The 18,350-nt window shown below is 43.0% G+C and overlaps 1 protein-coding gene across 1 annotated transcript; it reads left to right on the top strand.

Annotated features, from left to right (window-relative positions):
* LOC110435692 (putative protein TPRXL) lies at window positions 227-1,472 on the top strand. Its single transcript, XM_021461612.1, has one exon. It carries the CDS (start codon window positions 364-366, stop codon window positions 1,138-1,140), a length of 777 nt encoding a protein of 258 aa, XP_021317287.1. The 5' UTR covers window positions 227-363; the 3' UTR covers window positions 1,141-1,472.

Genomic DNA, 18,350 nt, shown 5'->3' on the forward strand with positions numbered 1-18,350 from the left:
CATTTGAAGAGCTGGAGTCAAAAAACAAGAAATACCCAAGAAACACTAGTAACATTCTTAGTATATACTACTGTTATGTGACAAAAGACAAATCTTTTCTTAAGAAAAATTGCATCTTGCAGTATAATCATGAGTCTAGATAGAAACAAAAGAATAATGTATTTGAGGGTAACAAAGAGAAATCCAGCTCAACCTCCAGATTTCGACAAAATACAGGGACTGAGACGCAAATCCGGCCACCGTATTTATTTACACCCTCCCCTGTCCCCGCCTTCCCCACACGGCCACCAGTCAGTCACCTCGACTCGACCTCGCCCACCCACCGCCACCCGGCCATCACCGGCACCGCACGCGCGCGCACCCATGCCGACCGGCGACGGCGAGACGCTAGCGGCAGGGACTCCATCACCAGTGCCGCCGCCGCCGCCGCCGACGACGACGACGACACCGACGGCGACGACAGCCTCTTCCTCCCCAGCGTCGACCCACCGCCACCGACGCCACCGCACCTTCTCGTCGTCCTCGTCGTCCTCGTCCTCGTCGTCCCTCTCCACGGTGTCCTCGGCGGCATCCTCGCCGTCGCCCTCCCCGCCCGGCCGCGGCACCAGCAGCAGCACCACCTCCGTGCCTTTCTCCTGGGAGCACCACCCGGGCATCCCCAAGACGACGCGCCTTATCCCCGCCGGCACGCCCTCCTCCTCCGCGCCCACACCGCTGCCGCTCCCGCCGCCGCTGCGGGCGCCGATGACGTCGTCGTCAAGGCAGCCGCGCCACCACCACCACCACACCCGGCGCCGGCGCGCCAGCGGCAAGCAGCGGCCGACGGCGGACCCCTTCGCCGCGGCGCTCGCGGAGTGCACCCGGGAGCGCGGCGGCGCCGGCGCGGGATCGGACGACGCCAGCCTCATGGACGCGCTCTTCCCTGCGCGGGCGCCGCCGCCGACGTCGTCGTCTTCCGCGCCGACGACTAGCCGGCGGTGGTCGTCCATCACGTCCGTCGGCGGGGTCGTCGGGCTCCTGGACCTGTACGGGTGCAAGAGCGCCATGGGCATGGGCGGCGTCGTCGCGGAGGGCGCCTTCTTGGTGCGCCGCCCGGTGGCGGTGGTCCGCGCGGGCCCGGGCCGGGCCGGGCGCAGATGAGGAGGGCCCATGGTGATGGGTCGCATCGATCCATGATCCATCAGGGACGGGCTCGGTTATTAATTATAGGTAAATAAATAAATAAATCGATCATTGTGAAAAATGTTGGGATCGAAAATGAGGTGCAACCTTTTTCCTTTTTTCAGTTTTTATATTTTTGTGTTTATTTTTTATTTGGAGCTTTTTTGAGTGGATGAGATGGGTACCAATATATGAATGTTTGGCGTAACCATCCTCGAAATGATCGATGTCGATGTAGATTGCTATATGGTAGTATATGATGTTGATGGTACAATATAATATACGGATAATAATGCAGCATATTATATTGACATCTACTTGTACCATTCTAGTTTAATTGCCCCCCCCCTCTCTCTCCTTTTTATTTAAAAACATGGAGCATTGAGAGAAAGGTAATTAATTTAAAAGAAGTTGATTAGTTATTTATATATATATATATTTAACAGTACTCGCTCTATGCATCAGAAAAGACTTGCAATTTTAGATTTGAACTAAGTCCATTTGTTCAAGTTCATAGAATATTATTAGCATTTGTATCTTTAAATAGATTTATTATGAAAATATATTTTCAAAATTAATCTAATAATTATTTACTTTATTTTTTATTAGATCAAATTATGACTACTCGTACAACAAGTGTTACATGAGACGAGAGAATTCGAGCCTAGTGAGAGTGATTTCAACCACCACCATGGCCAATTGTGAAGCTAGTACCTATTCAAATACGACCAATATGCGACGTCCGATTGACGCTTTTTCAAAATGCGTACGATATGAATAAATTTAAAACTTTTATAAGCCAGTAGCTTTTGGAATACGACCAAATATGCACCATCTAATTGGCGCTTTTTTTTCAAAACGCGTACGGTATTATGGATTTAAAATTTCAGTGGATGGATTGGTAGGAGCGTTTTTGTTAATCGATCTGTGGGGACGTACGTAGGTGCATGTCGAGTACTAGTTGTGGGCTGCTCGCACCATATATATATTGTATTGTATTTTAATTACATGGTGAGAGTGGGCAGACAAGCCTATAATTTTAGCAATTAATAAACCCCATCGAGATCGATCGATATATTCATGGATCCATCCGCGCACGCACAGAAGATCATCACTACTTGTGGCCGAAAACATTGTTCGTTAATTTGTTGTGAGAAAAAAAATAAAATAGCTGACAGATTCGACAGGTGAAGCGAACATCATATTGCTGGCACCCGATCATCATCGATGGTGATGTAGTGGGAGTCACAGGTAGCAGATGCATCTCTGATCGTCTGACGTCCCTGGCTACCAGCTAGCTGCTGAATTGGTTTGGTACCAGTACGAATTTGATTCGATGCTCACATGGCCAAAATGTCAGCAATTTCAGGTGTTTGTGTGTTCCGATCCCCGTGGTGAGCCCGTATAAACTGTCACTGCCTAGTCCATGGTTGGAGTGGCGCCGTTTTCTGCCGCAGGGGTTGCAAGTTGCAACTACTGCTGAGTTTACAGTACTATGCAGGCAGGCTGATGGCCACACCTGACAGACAATTACATGCAGTACTATGCAATAACCTTTCAGAAAGTGAAGGACCCACCCATGCATCTATGATCACTTACCATTAATCACGGCCTTCATTTGTAGTACGTGTCTTTTGCACTGTGGCAGGCACTCGATCAGAACAGCTTCAACAGTTTTACTGACGAGCGAGGCCCTGCCTGTCTGTCTGTCTGTCCCGCTGCTTCAGAGTGAGAGTTGAGTGACATGCATGAGCCTCAACTGTTTTTACTACTGACGTAAGCAGGACTTGTTTCAAAAAAGTTTTTAGATTTCGACACTGTAATATTTTTATTTTTATTTGACAAACATTGTCAAATTATGGAGTAACTAGGTTTAAAAGATTCGTCTCGCGATTTACAGTCACACTGTGCAATTAGTTTTTATTTTTATTTATATTTAATGCTCCATGCTGCATATGCCGCAAGATTCGATATAATGAGAAATCTTGAAAAAAAAATATATTTTTTGGAACTAAAAGGCCTAAATGAGGTTGAGATGCAGCATGCATGGGATGGGACCTGCAGGAATCAAAGTGCCAACAGTGGAGGTAGGTGAGAGTGGATATACTATGCGCTCAAACTATTCAGATCTGGGAGCAGAGCACACGACGAGGGGATCCGTCGATCCAGATTCATCATGGCATCGTGCATGAAGGAGCTGGCACTGGCACTGGCAGGCAGGATAATCCATGGATTGTACGCTGCCACAGTCGTGTGATGCTCCGATCGATTTGCTTCGTAAAACCAAGGCTTTCCCAAAATTTTTCAAGCTCGCCCATCAAAAATGCTACAGTAGTTGAATCTAAAATTTTTTAAGATTTCTCGTCACAAAAACTTTTCAAGCTTGCCTTGTTTAGTTCACTTCAAAAACCAAAAACTTTTCAAGATTTCTCGTCACATCAAATCTTGAGGCACATGCATGATGCATTAGATATAGACGAAAACAAAAATTAATTGCACAGTTTGCTTGGAAATCATGAGATGAATCTTTTGAGTCTAGTTAGTCCATAATTAGATAATATTTGTCAAATAAAAACGAAAATACTATAGTATTAAAATCCAAAATCTTTTCGGAACTAAACAAGGCAAGACGCAAAGCCTCTCTAGCTAGCTAGCGTGCTCAGCGAAACGGACAGGTAGATCGTTATTATTCAGACAAGGAGAAGGGACAGGTTGATGGATGATGGATCCTCCCTGAGCTGTCCTCGTCGACTGTTACGTGTGCGTCAAGCCTGTTCAGCACCTTATCATCACTGTCATTAGATAGTTTCTTCGTGTTAGAAACCTACGACCGACTAGGAGTAGACCAGTGGGGATCGAACTTTCATTTCGGAATAAACAAGATCATAGTAATAGGATTCAGTACCGGGGAGGGTAGGAGATTCATACCATCCGAGGAGGTAGGAGCAGGTGCGGTCGAGGATCCGGATCCGGAGGCCGCCATCTCTTAAGTCGGTGTAGATCTGCGCTAAGGCAGCGACGGTCGGGGACGGAGGCGATGCAGTGGAGAACTCGACGAAGATGGTGGTGCAGTGTAGTGGCGGCGCTGGGGACTTCCCGTCACTGGCTGCGCCCCTCTGTGGATCGGACTTAGGGTTTGTCGGTGGGGAAAGGCGGCTCTCGGTGAACCTCGTACTGAGAGCCGGCGGCCCCCACCTTGTATTTATAGCGCAGTGTGACAGGGGCCCTCCAGCCATAGATGGGCTGGGCGCCCCCGATCAGGGCGCGGGTCAAGGCCCGATTAGGCCTTTGGGCCTAATCGGTGGGAGATCACTCCAACATTCTCCCCCTTGATCTCAACCTTTCTTTAACCTTTAACGTTTGACTTTAAACACTTTACTTTTTACTCATTCCATCACAGATGAGTGCATAGAGCATGCTTCATCGTCACGGTCTATCGCCGATAGATTTAGCAACTACAATGCAGGTCTCTGATCTGAAACAGTAACTTTAACTTTGGGCCATTTATAGTTCAGGAATCATAGGCTTTTCCTTAAACCCATGCCGGCTACGTGTTCTCTGAACACATTGGGTGGTAAGCCTTTTGTAAGCGGATCCGCGAGCATCTTTTCAGTCCTTATGTGCTCAAGACTTATGATTTGATCCCGAACTTTATCCTTCACAACATAATACTTTATGTCAATGTGTTTGGCAGCACCACTTGACCTATTGTTGTGAGCATACTGTACTGCTGGATTATTATCGCAGTATAACTTTAGTGGTTTATCTATGCTGTCGACCACCTTTAAACCAGGTAGGAACTTCTTTAGCCAGTTCACCTGCCCCGTTGCCTCATAACATGCTACAAACTCAGCATACATTGTGGACGATGTAGTGACGGTTTGTTTTGAGCTTTTCCATGAAATAGCTCCCCCTGCGAGAGTGAAGACATATCCAGACGTGGATTTTCTATCATCTCCTGCATAATCAGAATCCGAGTACCCTTCTATGTGCAAGGATTCTGATCTTCTATACGTCAGCATGAGGCCTTTTGTCCCTTGCAAATAACGCAAGACTTTCTTTACCAATTTTCAGTGTTCCTGTCCTGGATTGCTTTGAAATCTGCCAAGTAACCCGGTAACAAACGCTAAGTCAGGGCGCGTACAGACTTGAGCATACTGTAAGCTTCCGACAGCAGAAGCATATGGAACCACTTTCATTTGATCGAGCTCGAATTGGTTCCTGGAGCATTGAAAATCCCCATATCCGTCGCCCTTGACAATGGGTGCAGGTGATGCACTACATTTGTGCATATTATATTTCTTTAGAATCTTTTCTATATATGTCTTTTGTGACAGTCCTAGTACCCCCTTTTCTCTATCTCGGTGAATTTCTATGCCCAGAACAAAAGAAGCTTCACCAAGATCTTTCATGTCAAACTTTGAGGACAAAAACTTCTTTGTCTCTAGTAGTAGACTGATATCACTACTAGCAAGTAAGATATCATCCACGTACAAGATTAGGAAGATAAACTTTCCATTCTTAAACTTTGAATATACACAGTTGTCCTCAATGTTTTCTTTAAGCCCAAAATGCTTTATGGTTTTGTCAAACTTCAAGTACCACTGTCTTGAAGCTTGCTTCAACCCATAGATCGATTTCTTTAAGCGGCATCCCATCTGTTCTTTGCCTTCCATGACAAAACCTTTCGGTTGTGCCATGTAAACATTTTCCTCCAAATCCCCATTTAGGAACGCCGTCTTTACATCCATCTGATGCAACTCTAAATCATAATGTGCTACTAAAGCCATTATGATTCTGAACGAATCTTTACATGAGACTGGAGAAAATGTCTCAGTGTAATCAATTCCCTCCCTTTGTGTGAAACCTTTTGCCACAAGTCGCGCTTTATACCTTTCAATGTTCCCTTGGGAGTCACATTTAGTCTTGTAGACCCATTTACAGCCTACTGTTTTGGCTCCTTTAGGAATAGGTTCTAAGTCCCAAACTTCGTTGGTCCTCATTGATTCCATTTCATCTTCCATGGCTTTAAGCCACTTCGATGAATGATCGCTCCTCATGGCTTCTTCAAATGAGGTGGGATCACCCTCCATTTGAGCTTCTTCTATGTTATACACCTCATAATCATCCGAAATGGCTGATCTTCTAACTCTTTGAGATCTCCTAAGAGTCTCATTTGTGGGTGTCTCTTGGGGCTGTTGTTCTTCCTCCTGGGCAATAGGTGGTGGTTGCACGGGATCCTGAAGGACAGGTTCCTCATGTTCATCCATCGTTGCCACAGGAGAACTAACAACAGGTGTTGGCACTACAGTGGCAGGCACTGTTGGTGCAACAGGAACAGGTAATTCAAAAAATGGATCCTGAATCATTGGAGAGGGCACACATATCCGCTTCTCTTCAAGATCAATTTGTCGAGCTACCATGCTCCCCCTGATCATTTCATTCTCTAAGAAAACTGCATGCCTCGTTTCTACAAACTTTGTGTATCTATCTGGGCACTAGAAACGATAGCCTTTTCACCTTTTAATATAGCCAATAAAATGGCAACTCACTGTTTTGGGATCTAGTTTCCCAATGTTTGGGTTAAATACTTTGGCCTCAGCAGGACTCCCCCAGACACGCAAGTGATTTAGTGAGGGCACTCTTCCTGTCCACATTTCATACGGTGTTTTGGGCACCGACTTACTTGGTACTCTATTGAGGATATAAATGGCGGGTTTTAAAGCCTCCATCCATAAACTCAATGGTAGTATGGAATAACTCATCATGCTACGCACCATATCCATTAGGGTACGGTTGCGTCTTTCAGCTACTCCATTCTGCTGAGGTTCGCCCGGTGTGGAGTGCTGGGCTACTATGCCATTTTCCTGTAAAAACCTTGCAAAAGGTCCAGGAATTTGGCCATATGGGGTGTGCCGACCGTAGTACTCCCCCCCCCGCGGTCGGATCAGACTATCTTTATCTTTAAATTATGCTGATTTTCAACTTCAGCCTTAAATATTTTAAATTTATCCAATGCTTCTGTTCTTTCTTTAATTGGATAAATATAACCATAGCGGGAGTAATCATCTGTGAATGTTATAAATGAATCATAGCCATCCACGCTTTTCACAGGAAAAGGATCACATATGTCTGTATGAATTATTTGTAGTATTCCTGTGCTTCTTTTAGCATCCTTTTTAATTTTCTTTATGTACTTTCCTTTAATGCATTCTCTACATTGGTCTAAATCCGAGAACTCTAATGGAGGAAGAATGTCATTCTTCACTAGTCTTTCTATTCTCCCCCTCGAAATATGGCCTAAACGACAGTGCCATAATTTCGATGAGGCATCTTGAGTTCTCTTCCTTTTTCTATTGGAAACCGCAGACGTGGATACGTTATCAATCACATCACATACGGAATTAACACATTCATGAAGTGATAACAAATAAAGATCTTGCTTTAAAAAAGCAATACCAACACTGTCATTATTACAAAAAATCTCACACTTGCCATTACCAAAATGGCAGCCATAACCATCATTGTCTAAACAAGACACACTTATTAAGTTTCTTTGTAAAGACGGAACATAAAGAACATCTCTAAGCAAAAGAATAAAACTATTAGCAAGTTCTAAAGAAACATCGCCAACAGCTTCCACGTCCACCTGGACTCCATTTGCCACTTTAATTTGTCTTTCTTTTCTTTGCGTAGTCCGCGTCGAACGGAATCCCTGTAAAGAATTTGCAACATGAACAGTTGCCCCTGAGTCAATCCACCAAGTAGATTTTGCATATTGTACATAAAGAGATTCATTTACAAAAGTAATATTGTTCTCACCATTCTTTTCCATTATCATCTTTAACCATTTAGGGCAATCATGTTTGAAATGCCCCTCTTTGTGGCAGTAGTGACACAGATCTTTGTTCCCTAGAGGTGGTTGGGCCTTTTTCTGCTGGTGCTGTTGATGCATGGGTGCTTTTCCTTTTGCCTTTGAAGGAGAGCTAGCATTGGCATTGACATTCTTTCTTTTGTTATCTCTAACAAAGTTGAGGGTGCCACCATTGGCGGCCTTGATCCTCTCTTCCTCTTGAACACACATCGCTATACAACGCTCTAGGTTCCATTTCTCGGGCTGGATGTTGTAGTTGACAACAAAGGTGTCAAACTCCTTTGGCAACGAAGCAAAAACCACATGAACAAGAAACTCTTCCTTGAGCTCTAAGTCCATAGGCTTAAGCTTGTTGTTTAGATGGTTCATCTTTGATATGTGTTCTCTAATGCCATTGCCATTGCTAGGCCTAGAGTACCTTTCTGTCATCAGCTGCTTAATCAGCTGAGTAGCATATATCTTTGAAGAGCCATGAAACTGACTCTTTACTTTCTCAAGGTACTCTGTAATAGTGTCACACTCTCCAATTGACCCCACTATGGAGGGATCAATTGTGTTCTTTACCACTGCTAGACATTTCTTGTTGGCAGTGGCCCACTGTCTCTTTTGAAGATCAAAGATCATTCTGTCACTTGCATACTTTCCTTCTCTTGTTGCCCATGCAGCATCAGTCTCTTCAGCTCCCCTCACCGGTTCCACTGGCTCAGTGGGACGTGGTGTGTAGGTGACCCAGTCGACCTCAGCCAAGATGAAGGCCAGGTCAATCTTTTCCTTCCATCCAGTGTAGTTGTCTCCTTTGAGGGCTGGAATATCTTTGATATATCCCATCAAGGAGACTCCTGAAACATCTTCAAATTAAGTGAGAACATAATACAATAATTGCATGATTTAATTCCAACTATGGTCAAAAGTAAAACATACAATTAGTCTTTTATATTAATTCTACAACACCTTTGGGCAGAAATAGAATTAATATATATCAAAAAACCATAATAACATTATAATATTGCTATTAATCAACTTTGGTCAGAATAATAACAATATTATAATCCAATTTTAACCTTTTTACACTAATTCTACATCACCTTTGGGCAGAAATAGAATTAATACATGACAACAAACCATAATACTATCATAATATTGCTATAAATCAACTTTAGTCAGAATGATAACAATATTATAATAATCTGTAAATTTATCCAATTTTCAAAATTAAAATCTACCAGCGGTTTAAATTTAATAATGAAAAAGGATAAATAACTTTAAGTACGCAGCGGAAACTTTAATAAACATTTAATTTCATTTTCCAGAAACTATACAAAAACCTTACTGTTCTCTGAATATAATTATTTTTGGACAAAAATTATACAGAGAAAAGCATTAAAACTGTGCAAAAACATTCAAAAGGCATCAATAATAGCTTCTGGAAAAAGAAAAACGAAAAACTGGTGTAAACTGTGCATTTCGGCCGTTTCGGCCCATTTTCACGCGCGGCCCGCGCGGCAGCTGGTGGCAGAGCGGCCCAGCGACGCGCGCGTTTTTTTTTCTTCTTCGCTTTCGGCCCAGTCGCGAAACCGGCCCGCGTAGGAGCCGCGCGCGCGCGCCCCGCGTCCCAGGCCGCAACCTGGGCCTGGGCCGGGATTCTATACGCCCGCCTGGGCCGAATCTGGCCCGCGCGTGGCCTGGCCAATCTGGACCATCCATCTAGATCCGACGGTCGAGAGCGATTTTCGCAGGAATAAAACCCTGGCCGCCGGCTGCAACCCTAAGCCCTAACGCCATTTCTCCCAACCCTTTCTCTGGCCGCCTTTACTCGTTCCCAGTCAACCAGGGAGCACCGCCGCGGCGGTCCGCCGGCGCTGAGGAAGGAGCAGACCGCCGGAATAAGTCCGGCCACCTCTCCCTGCCTTCCTTTCTTTCTTTACCCCTTCCCTTCTCTTTTGCCACGCCCCAACAGGAGCAGCATGGCCCGCAGCGGCACCACGCAGCGGATGGTGGCGCCACCATGGCACCCCTCGCCGGCGCACGCGTGCGTCTGCGCGCGGTGCCGTCGAGTGGTCCCATGGGTGGCACCCTTTTGGCTGAGCCCGCGTGCGCGTAATGCCGCGCGGCTCCTTTGCTGTCGGCGGCGATCTCGTACGGGGCCGTGAGAGCCAAGTCGAGATCGTCGTCGATCTAAAGGTAAGTATGCAGGGTTGAGATTCTAGGGTTAGGGTTTACTGTGATGTAAAACTTTTTTCGATTTGGAAGGTTCTTTCTTTTGGGTTTGATAGATCCGCACCGGATCGATCCTTTTCTGTCCCCCAAACTCTAGATCTACTCGCTAGAGTAGGCGTCTGATACCATTGTTAGAAACCTAGGACCGACTAGGAGTAGACCAGTGGGGATCGAACTTTCATTTCGGAATAAACAAGATCATAGTAATAGGATTCAGTACCGGGGAGGGTAGGAGATTCATACCATCCGAGGAGGTAGGAGCAGGTGCGGTCGAGGATCCGGATCCGGAGGCCGCCATCTCTTAAGTCGGTGTAGATCTGCGCTAAGGCAGCGACGGTCGGGGACAGAGGCGATGCAGTGGAGAACTCGACGAAGATGGTGGTGCAGTGTAGTGGCGGCGCTGGGGACTTTCCGTCACTGGCTGCGCCCCTCTCTGGATCGGACTTAGGGTTTGTCGGTGGGGAAAGGCGGCTCTCGGTGAACCTCGTACTGAGAGCCGGCGGCCCCCACCTTGTATTTATAGCGCAGTGTGACAGGGACCCTCCAGCCATAGATGGGCTGGGCGCCTCCGATCAGGGCGCGGGTCAAGGCCCGATTATCGGTGGGAGATCACTCCAACACTTCGATCATGACACAATAATCAAGCACCTTTCATGCATGCATCCGGCTCACATGATCCATCACATCTGCTAGTCATTAGTCAACAAGCTGTCTGAAATCGATCTGGAAGATATCAGCAGCAACCTTTTTCTCTTGATGATTGTCTGCTGACACTAGAGTGTGTGCAATGCCTGATCGGTGCTTCTAGTTCAGTGGCCCAAGCTAGGGAACAAATTAAGGCCTTGTTCAGTTTACCCCAAAAACCAAAAACTTTTCAAGATTCTCCGTCACATCGAATCTTGTGGCACATACATTGAACATTAAATATAGATAAAAATAAAAACTAATTACACTGTTTGCTTGTAAATCACGAGACGAATCTTTTAAGCCTAGTTACTCCATGATTGGACAATGTTTGTCAAATAAAAACAAAAATGCTACAGTGTCAAAATCCAAAAAGTTTTTTTATCTAAACAAGCCCTAAGGGCCCCAAAGCATGCATGTCAACTAGGCTCACTAGCAGATTAACAGTGCTCCAGCAAGATCTACAATGTGACTTGAGTTTTTTTTTTTGACAACATCCAGATTTTATTAGCCACAGCAAGATGCTGTTAAGATAGTTATACATTGGTGAGGTCTACATTGAGTAGAGCCTGAAGAAGGGAGCATATAATTCCACATTGAGATCTATTACAATGGAAAGCCTGTGTGTAGAGGAAGTGGAACTTTGGGCTTGTTTAGCCAAAGTATCTGCAATTATATTTGTCTGTCTACTAATCTTGTAGAGTTGAGCTTGTAAGGTGCCTGCAATATTGGAATATGACTGTGTAAATGGTTTGATCCTCCACTGTGGGCGTGATCCTGTTGGTCTTGGTGAAGGAAATGCACCAGTTGTTGGGAATCTGAAAGAAAGTTGCAAGAATGTAGTTGTATTCAGTTGAGTATTATTAAAAGTTTGTGAATAAATTAGTACATACAACCAATTAAAATTTCCTAAGACAATAACCAGTTAAATATAATAAAACCTCTATCTAGTTGGGATAAATAAATTAACTAATTGCTCTACATGGATTTTCATCCTTTGCATTGCACTGCACCTCCATCAATTTTTATTGTGTATTATATTAGTTAGATCCATAGTTTACATTATATCATCTCTTGTTGCGTGTTTTTTGACATCACAAATCCATATTTTGACTCTTTATTTATTTTGATCTTACTAGTATATGCAATCACTACTACAGTCACCTTCATTTTAGCGTGATGGGGATCTATTAAGAGTCATATTTAAAAATGGTTTATGAACTGACCTCTTGAAATCGAATTTTAGAGGTGGATGGAAAGAGCATCAGCATCTAGAAATACCATCTATTTTTAGGGGCAAATGGAAAGAGCATCCGCCTCTAAAAATAGCATATATTTTTTAAGGTGGATGGAAAGCCTAGCCATATCTACTGATTTCCGGAGGCGGCTACAAAGACCAACCACCTCTAAAAATATTATTTATAGAGGTAGCCTAGCCTAGCCGTCTTCAAAAGTAGATTTATAGAGGTGGCTACAAAGACCAACAACCTCTAAAAATGTAATTTCTAAAGGCAGCTTAGCCGTCTCCAAAAGTGGAATTATAGAGACGGTTGGCAATTTAGCATATCAATAAAAATAAATAGGCACAGCTCAATAAATTTTAGAGATCTTTTGAATAACGTCAGATGGAGAAATATGATCTAGCTAAATCAAAGTTATAGTGCTCGAAGAGATATGCAACTTTATAGTTAAATCCTTTTTCATTTGAATTCAATGAGGTTTTAGAAATTATATTTTTCATTTTTCAAAATTTTGAAATTCATTTTTTGAATTTTATAACCTCGTGTGGAGAAAGACCTAAACCAAAGATGGAGTCCTCGGAGAGATCTAACATCTCAATTCATCTTTTTTTCATTTAAAATCATTTATGGTCTAGAAATTCAATTTAAAAAATTCCAGATTTTGTTTTTTTTTTTGGAAATTTTCAAATGACCTACTCCCCTGTCCCGCTTTAATGGTCATTGTGGCAGTCCATTCAATCATTTACATTCACAACATATAGTAGAGTGCATGGACACACAACATATACGAGTGCATTCAATCGATGCTACACTTAGTAACAAGCTAAAGCGACCATTAAAGCGAGACGGAAGGAGTAAATCTAGATCGTAGTAATTGAGATCTAAAACTTTTCAGTTTAGTTTTTTTATGACCAGGAGTGTGGTTATAAAGAAATAACCCACGAGTGAGGGGGTTTAGCTTTCCACTTTTTATAAACACAGCTGGGTGTGTTTATATATACAAATCAAGGACACACTCCTTTGAAAGAAACAAATAATTAATATAACTGCGACACACAAGAATGGTACCTTATTAGTGACTTATTAGAGAAACGAGATCAAGTTTTGACAACATGATTACATGATGATGAGCGCACACACGCATGATTGTGGTCCAAAATAAATTGTCAAAGAGCAGCATCTAAAAGTTCTCTCCAAAATAAAGTAACTAAATATTCCCTCCTTTTTATGAATTGTGATGTGATTATCTGAAGTTCTGAACCCAAACCCGTTCTCCAGATGTATATATGCACGCCCGTGGTATCATTGCAACTGTCGATCGTTGCATGCAGGACCAGCTGAGAGTTAGTAGCGCTGGAGCAAAAAAAAAAAAAAAAAAAAAAGAGAAGAAGAAGCTTACCGTGCACTCCACTCCCTGTGGTACACCAATTATCTTTTTGGGTGTGCGTGTGTGTGCCGCACCTACAGTACAGTAGTGGGTTAGAATAGAATGGCGTTACACGTAATTGATCGATGTACATATATAGTACATATCCCGTTAGGGTTGCACTGTAGCTGTTCATTAGGGCAGTAGGTGCCAGTAGGCAGGCGGTGGACACGTCTGCATCACTGCATGCATTGTGTTGATCGTAGATACGGATTAGAAGGCACGCAAGCGAAATAAAACCCGACCGGGACAAATCGAGTGAGTGTTATTGCTATCAGAGTTTGGATGAAAATGGAGCTAGCTGAGCCTGAGCATTTTGGAAGCTCAATCAATCAAGTACGTAGGCCTGAGCGCCTGAGCAGGGCACTTCATTCTACTCCGGTAAGCAAATCATGCGCTGAATCAACTAATGTGATAATTTATTTAACACAGATGATCCAATATTGGCAAGCAACTGATTTCTTACAAACTCTACTCAACCATGCGGTCTCCTCTGGCACTCTCTCCCTTCCCATCCCTCTTACAGATCAAGATTTTTCTATTTTACAATATGTTGATGACACTCTTATTTTTATTAAGGCTTGTCCCACTGAACTTACTCACTTAAAAGACATCCTCTCTTCCTTCGTTGAATCCTCGGGTCTAAAAGTAAATTACTCTAAATCCATGATAGTCCCCCTCAATGTACACCATGATTCAGCCAATCTCTTGCTCAAATTCTAGGTTGCTCTATTGGTGATCTTCCTTTCACCTACTTAGGTCTCCCCCTTTCCCTTTCTAAACCGTCAGTAGCAGATTTTTGGCCCTTAACCACTAAGTGTGAAAGGAGACTCTCTGCTTTCTCTTCATTTCTCAATGAAGCTAGAAGATTACAAGTTACCAACTCCATCTTAACTGCCTTGCCAATGTTTGCTATGAGTAGTTATCTCCTCCCTAAGACCATAGTGGATCAAATTGACAGACACTGTCTTTGGAGAGGTTCTGACCTTAGCAACAGAAAATGTCCTAAAGCTGCTTGGCCCAAGTGTTGTTTGCCAAAAAAAGAAGGCGGTCTGGGCATTCTTGACATCAACAAGCAAAATGAAAGTCTTCTCCTAAAACATCTCCACAAATTCTTTAATAAAGATAACACCCCCTGGGTTCAGCTTGTTTGGGACAAATACTATACAGGATCTAAGCTCCCTTCTTCAAATGCCCCTTTTAGAGGTCCCTTTTGGTGGCGTGACATCCTTAAATCCCTGAACTCTTTTAAGAACCTTGCCACATTTACGGTCAAGAATGGAACTACTTGCCTTCTTTGGTTTGACCCCTAGGAAAATGATCCTTTAAATCAACAATACCCTGAGCTTTTTTCTTTTGCCCATAACCCAAATATTTTTTTGGCAACTGTTTCCTCCTATGCTAATCTTCACTCCCTATTCCATCTTCCCATTTCCTCTGAGGCATATCTTCAGTATCTGAACCTGCTTGCTCTTCTTCAAAATTTACAACTCACTAATGAGTGTGACATCTGGTCCTGCAATAATGGTCTCAGAACCTTTTCTTCCCATAATACATACCTTCACTTGGTTGGACAACATAACCCTCACCCTGTTTTTCACTGACTCTGGAATTCGTTTAGTCAAAACAAAAGAAAAATCTTCTTCTGGCTCCTTCTTAATGACCGACTTAATACTAGATCCCTCCTTTGTAGAAAAAATATGCACCTACCCTCATATTATTGTGTTCTTTGTCATGCCAATATTGAGGAAGATCTTACTCATCTCTTTCTTCATTGCCTTTTTCAATCTCCTGTTGGTGGAGCCTTCAGGTAACAGTGCCAAATAGTACAAATATTTTCCAAATTATGGAAAGTATTAAATCTCAGCTTCTTACACCTTATTTCATGGATGTATTTATAACAATGTGTTGGGCAATATGGTCCTCACAAAATGATAAAATTTTCAGAGGCATTGACAACTCTACTCGACGCTGCAAAGAGATCTTCAAAAAAGAGTTTGCTCAGGTTATCCTAAGAGCAAAGACTGATATTCGACCATCGATGAAGACATGGCTACAAGCTTATGTATAATTTATTTTATTTTTTCCACTCTTTCTTTGTCTCCTGAGCGAGGCTTGTAACACTTTGTACCTTTTGTTTAATTTTTTCAATAAAATCTAGTAGGGGGTAAAACCCCTCCTGTTTCCTCAAAAATCGTTGCAAGAACCACCCATGTGTGCGCATCGGTTGTACTAAGAGAGAAATTGCTTCTTACTTTCATGCATGGCCCCTTTCTTTTAACTTACCTTAAAGTCTTGAAAATAAAATTTTCTTACCTGCATAGCCTTTCATCCATTTCAGACACTTAACAGTTCCCTGGCGAAAAAATAAATAAAATGCAGAGTTTAGTTTATCTGAGTAAGATTCAGAGTAATATTGCGCAAATAAGGTTAGAAGTAATAGCACATAATAAGATACATAATCAGATGCACAAATACATTGTAAAAGAATTAGTTTAGAAAAGGCATAGAAATTTGCACAGATGCCATTCCAAATCCAGACACTGAAAAGCTGTGCGCCGCCATGGCCGACGCATTGTTGCTTGCCGCCACCCCCACCATTGTTCTCCGTGTTCACCAGGTTGGTTGAGAGAAGGCAGCCCGGCCTGGTCATGTTTGGATGCCTGGGTTCGCACTTGAGGCATGACTAAGTTGAGCATGCAGCCCGCGGGCCAAAGGCACGGCCCAAAGCACGGTCATTTGGCCCGGCCCGAGCACGGCACGGCCCGATCCTAACTGGGCCCGGGCCGGCCCGAAGCACATTGCGGGCCGTGCTTGGGCCGACCCCTCGGCCCGCTGGGCGGCACGGCACGGCACGCTTTTAACAGCAGGCACGGTATCAGAAAATTTGTGAAACTTGAAGTATCAGGTTCTATGACTTGTGAAACTTATGACTTTTGGCAAGTAAAATATGATCTAAGAGTATATTGTGTTATGTGAATTGTGAAGTATTAATGTATGTGATTTGAATATAATGTATTTATGCTTTGTTAAATTCTGTATTAAATTTGGTGTTTTGCATATATCGGGCCATGGGCCGGCCCGAAGGACTATTGGGCCTCGTGCCTTTCGGGCCGAACCGGCACGAAAATCGGCCCACGGGCCGTGTCTGGGCCGTCAGGCAGGCACGATGGCCTGTAGAGGTGGCACGCGGGCCATACGGGCCCATGCCCTTTCGGGCCGTGCCTAGCACGGGCCCGTGCCGGGCCGGCCCGTTGCATGTGTCGAACCTGGTTCGCTGGCATCTGGCTCCCGGATGCAGGCCTGGCTGCCCACTTCTCTTAACCAATCAGGCCCTAGTGAACTCGAACTTGTATATTTGAGCATCTTCAACAGATTAGCTGAAAAAAAAAATCTAGTTAAATTTATCGATTTAGGTACTCTCTAAAATAGATTTGACAAAGAACATGATAGGGTACTCCAACAGACTCTATACTGAATGACTAGTGAGGTAGACTATTGAAAAGCAGTGAGCGAACAAGGTACAATTGAGAGAATAATTTTGCAGAGTCTGTTGGAGACATTTTTGCTTTAGCAATGGTCAAAATTACCTTTAGAAAATGGTTTGACTAATTTCTTGGAAATGCTCTAAGAGCAACTCCAACAGCTTTGCTATTTTTATTATGGAGGCCTTTTAGAATTTTTATTGTAGAAAAATAGGCTCCAACAGATGTACTATTTGGTTTTGTAAAATAGAAAGTTTGCTATCCCTTGATTTTCGTTGGCCATATATAGCCAACCACTGGCACTAGCTATCTGATAGCAAGGCTGTTGTAAACTTCTTCTCTTTTAAGAAGTTATCTATTTTACAAAATGACTAAATATTAAAATTTAGCTACTTATTTTAGCCAAGCTCTTGGAGATGCTCTAACTGTGGCAGCCCCACACGAACACCTCTTTTTGATTAAGGCCTTGTTTAGTTCCGAAAAATTTCGGATTTCGCTACTGTAGCACTTTCGTTTTTATTTGATAAATATTATCTAATCATAAACTAACTAGGATCAAAAGATTCATCTCGTGATTTACAGACAAACTGTGTAATTAGTTTTTGTTTTTATCTATATTTAATGCTTCATACATGTGCCGTAAGATTCGATGTGACGAAGAATCTTGAAAACTTTTTGGATTTCGGGGTGAACTAAACATGGCCTAAGTACTATTAGTTAGTTTCAGTTAAGGCGCAGGCCGGGCACCCTTTAGTATAAAGGAACCATCAAGCACATATGTTAAGCTTAGTGACCGATCGAGTGCATGCAAGGATAGAGATGAGATGAAGATGCGGTCCTTAGGAAAATGACTTTATATAACTTCATATAGAGATATGAATATGATACACGATACACGGACAGTCGTCATATTACAAAAGGTGCAGCCTATTGTTGTGTAATTCTATCACCGTCCACAAATAATTGAACTCGAGCACAATTCTAAATCAAAAGCTATATATTTAATTTTGACCAAATTTATACGATACAAATATGACATTATGTTTTTTTAATGGAACAAATATGACATTAGGTGACTTGTATTGTATCATACATGTATTTATTTGACATGAAAACTTTTGAGAGAGACATGATACAAAGCAATAGGATTATAGGACTACAAATCCTGTAAAAATAAAAATAAAATGGTATTACTAGGTAGGGGGATGAGCTTGGGCTTTGATCCAACTAAAGCCTTGTTTAGTTCACGAAAGGAAAAGATT

Source organism: Sorghum bicolor, chromosome 5 (genome assembly GCF_000003195.3).
Source record: "Sorghum bicolor cultivar BTx623 chromosome 5, Sorghum_bicolor_NCBIv3, whole genome shotgun sequence".
NCBI classification, from domain to species: domain Eukaryota; kingdom Viridiplantae; phylum Streptophyta; class Magnoliopsida; order Poales; family Poaceae; genus Sorghum; species Sorghum bicolor.

Bases quoted from the DNA above. Each gene is read 5' to 3' on its own strand.
- LOC110435692 (XM_021461612.1), top strand. From the start codon at position 364: ATGCCGACCGGCGACGGCGAGACGCTAGCGGCAGGGACTCCATCACCA.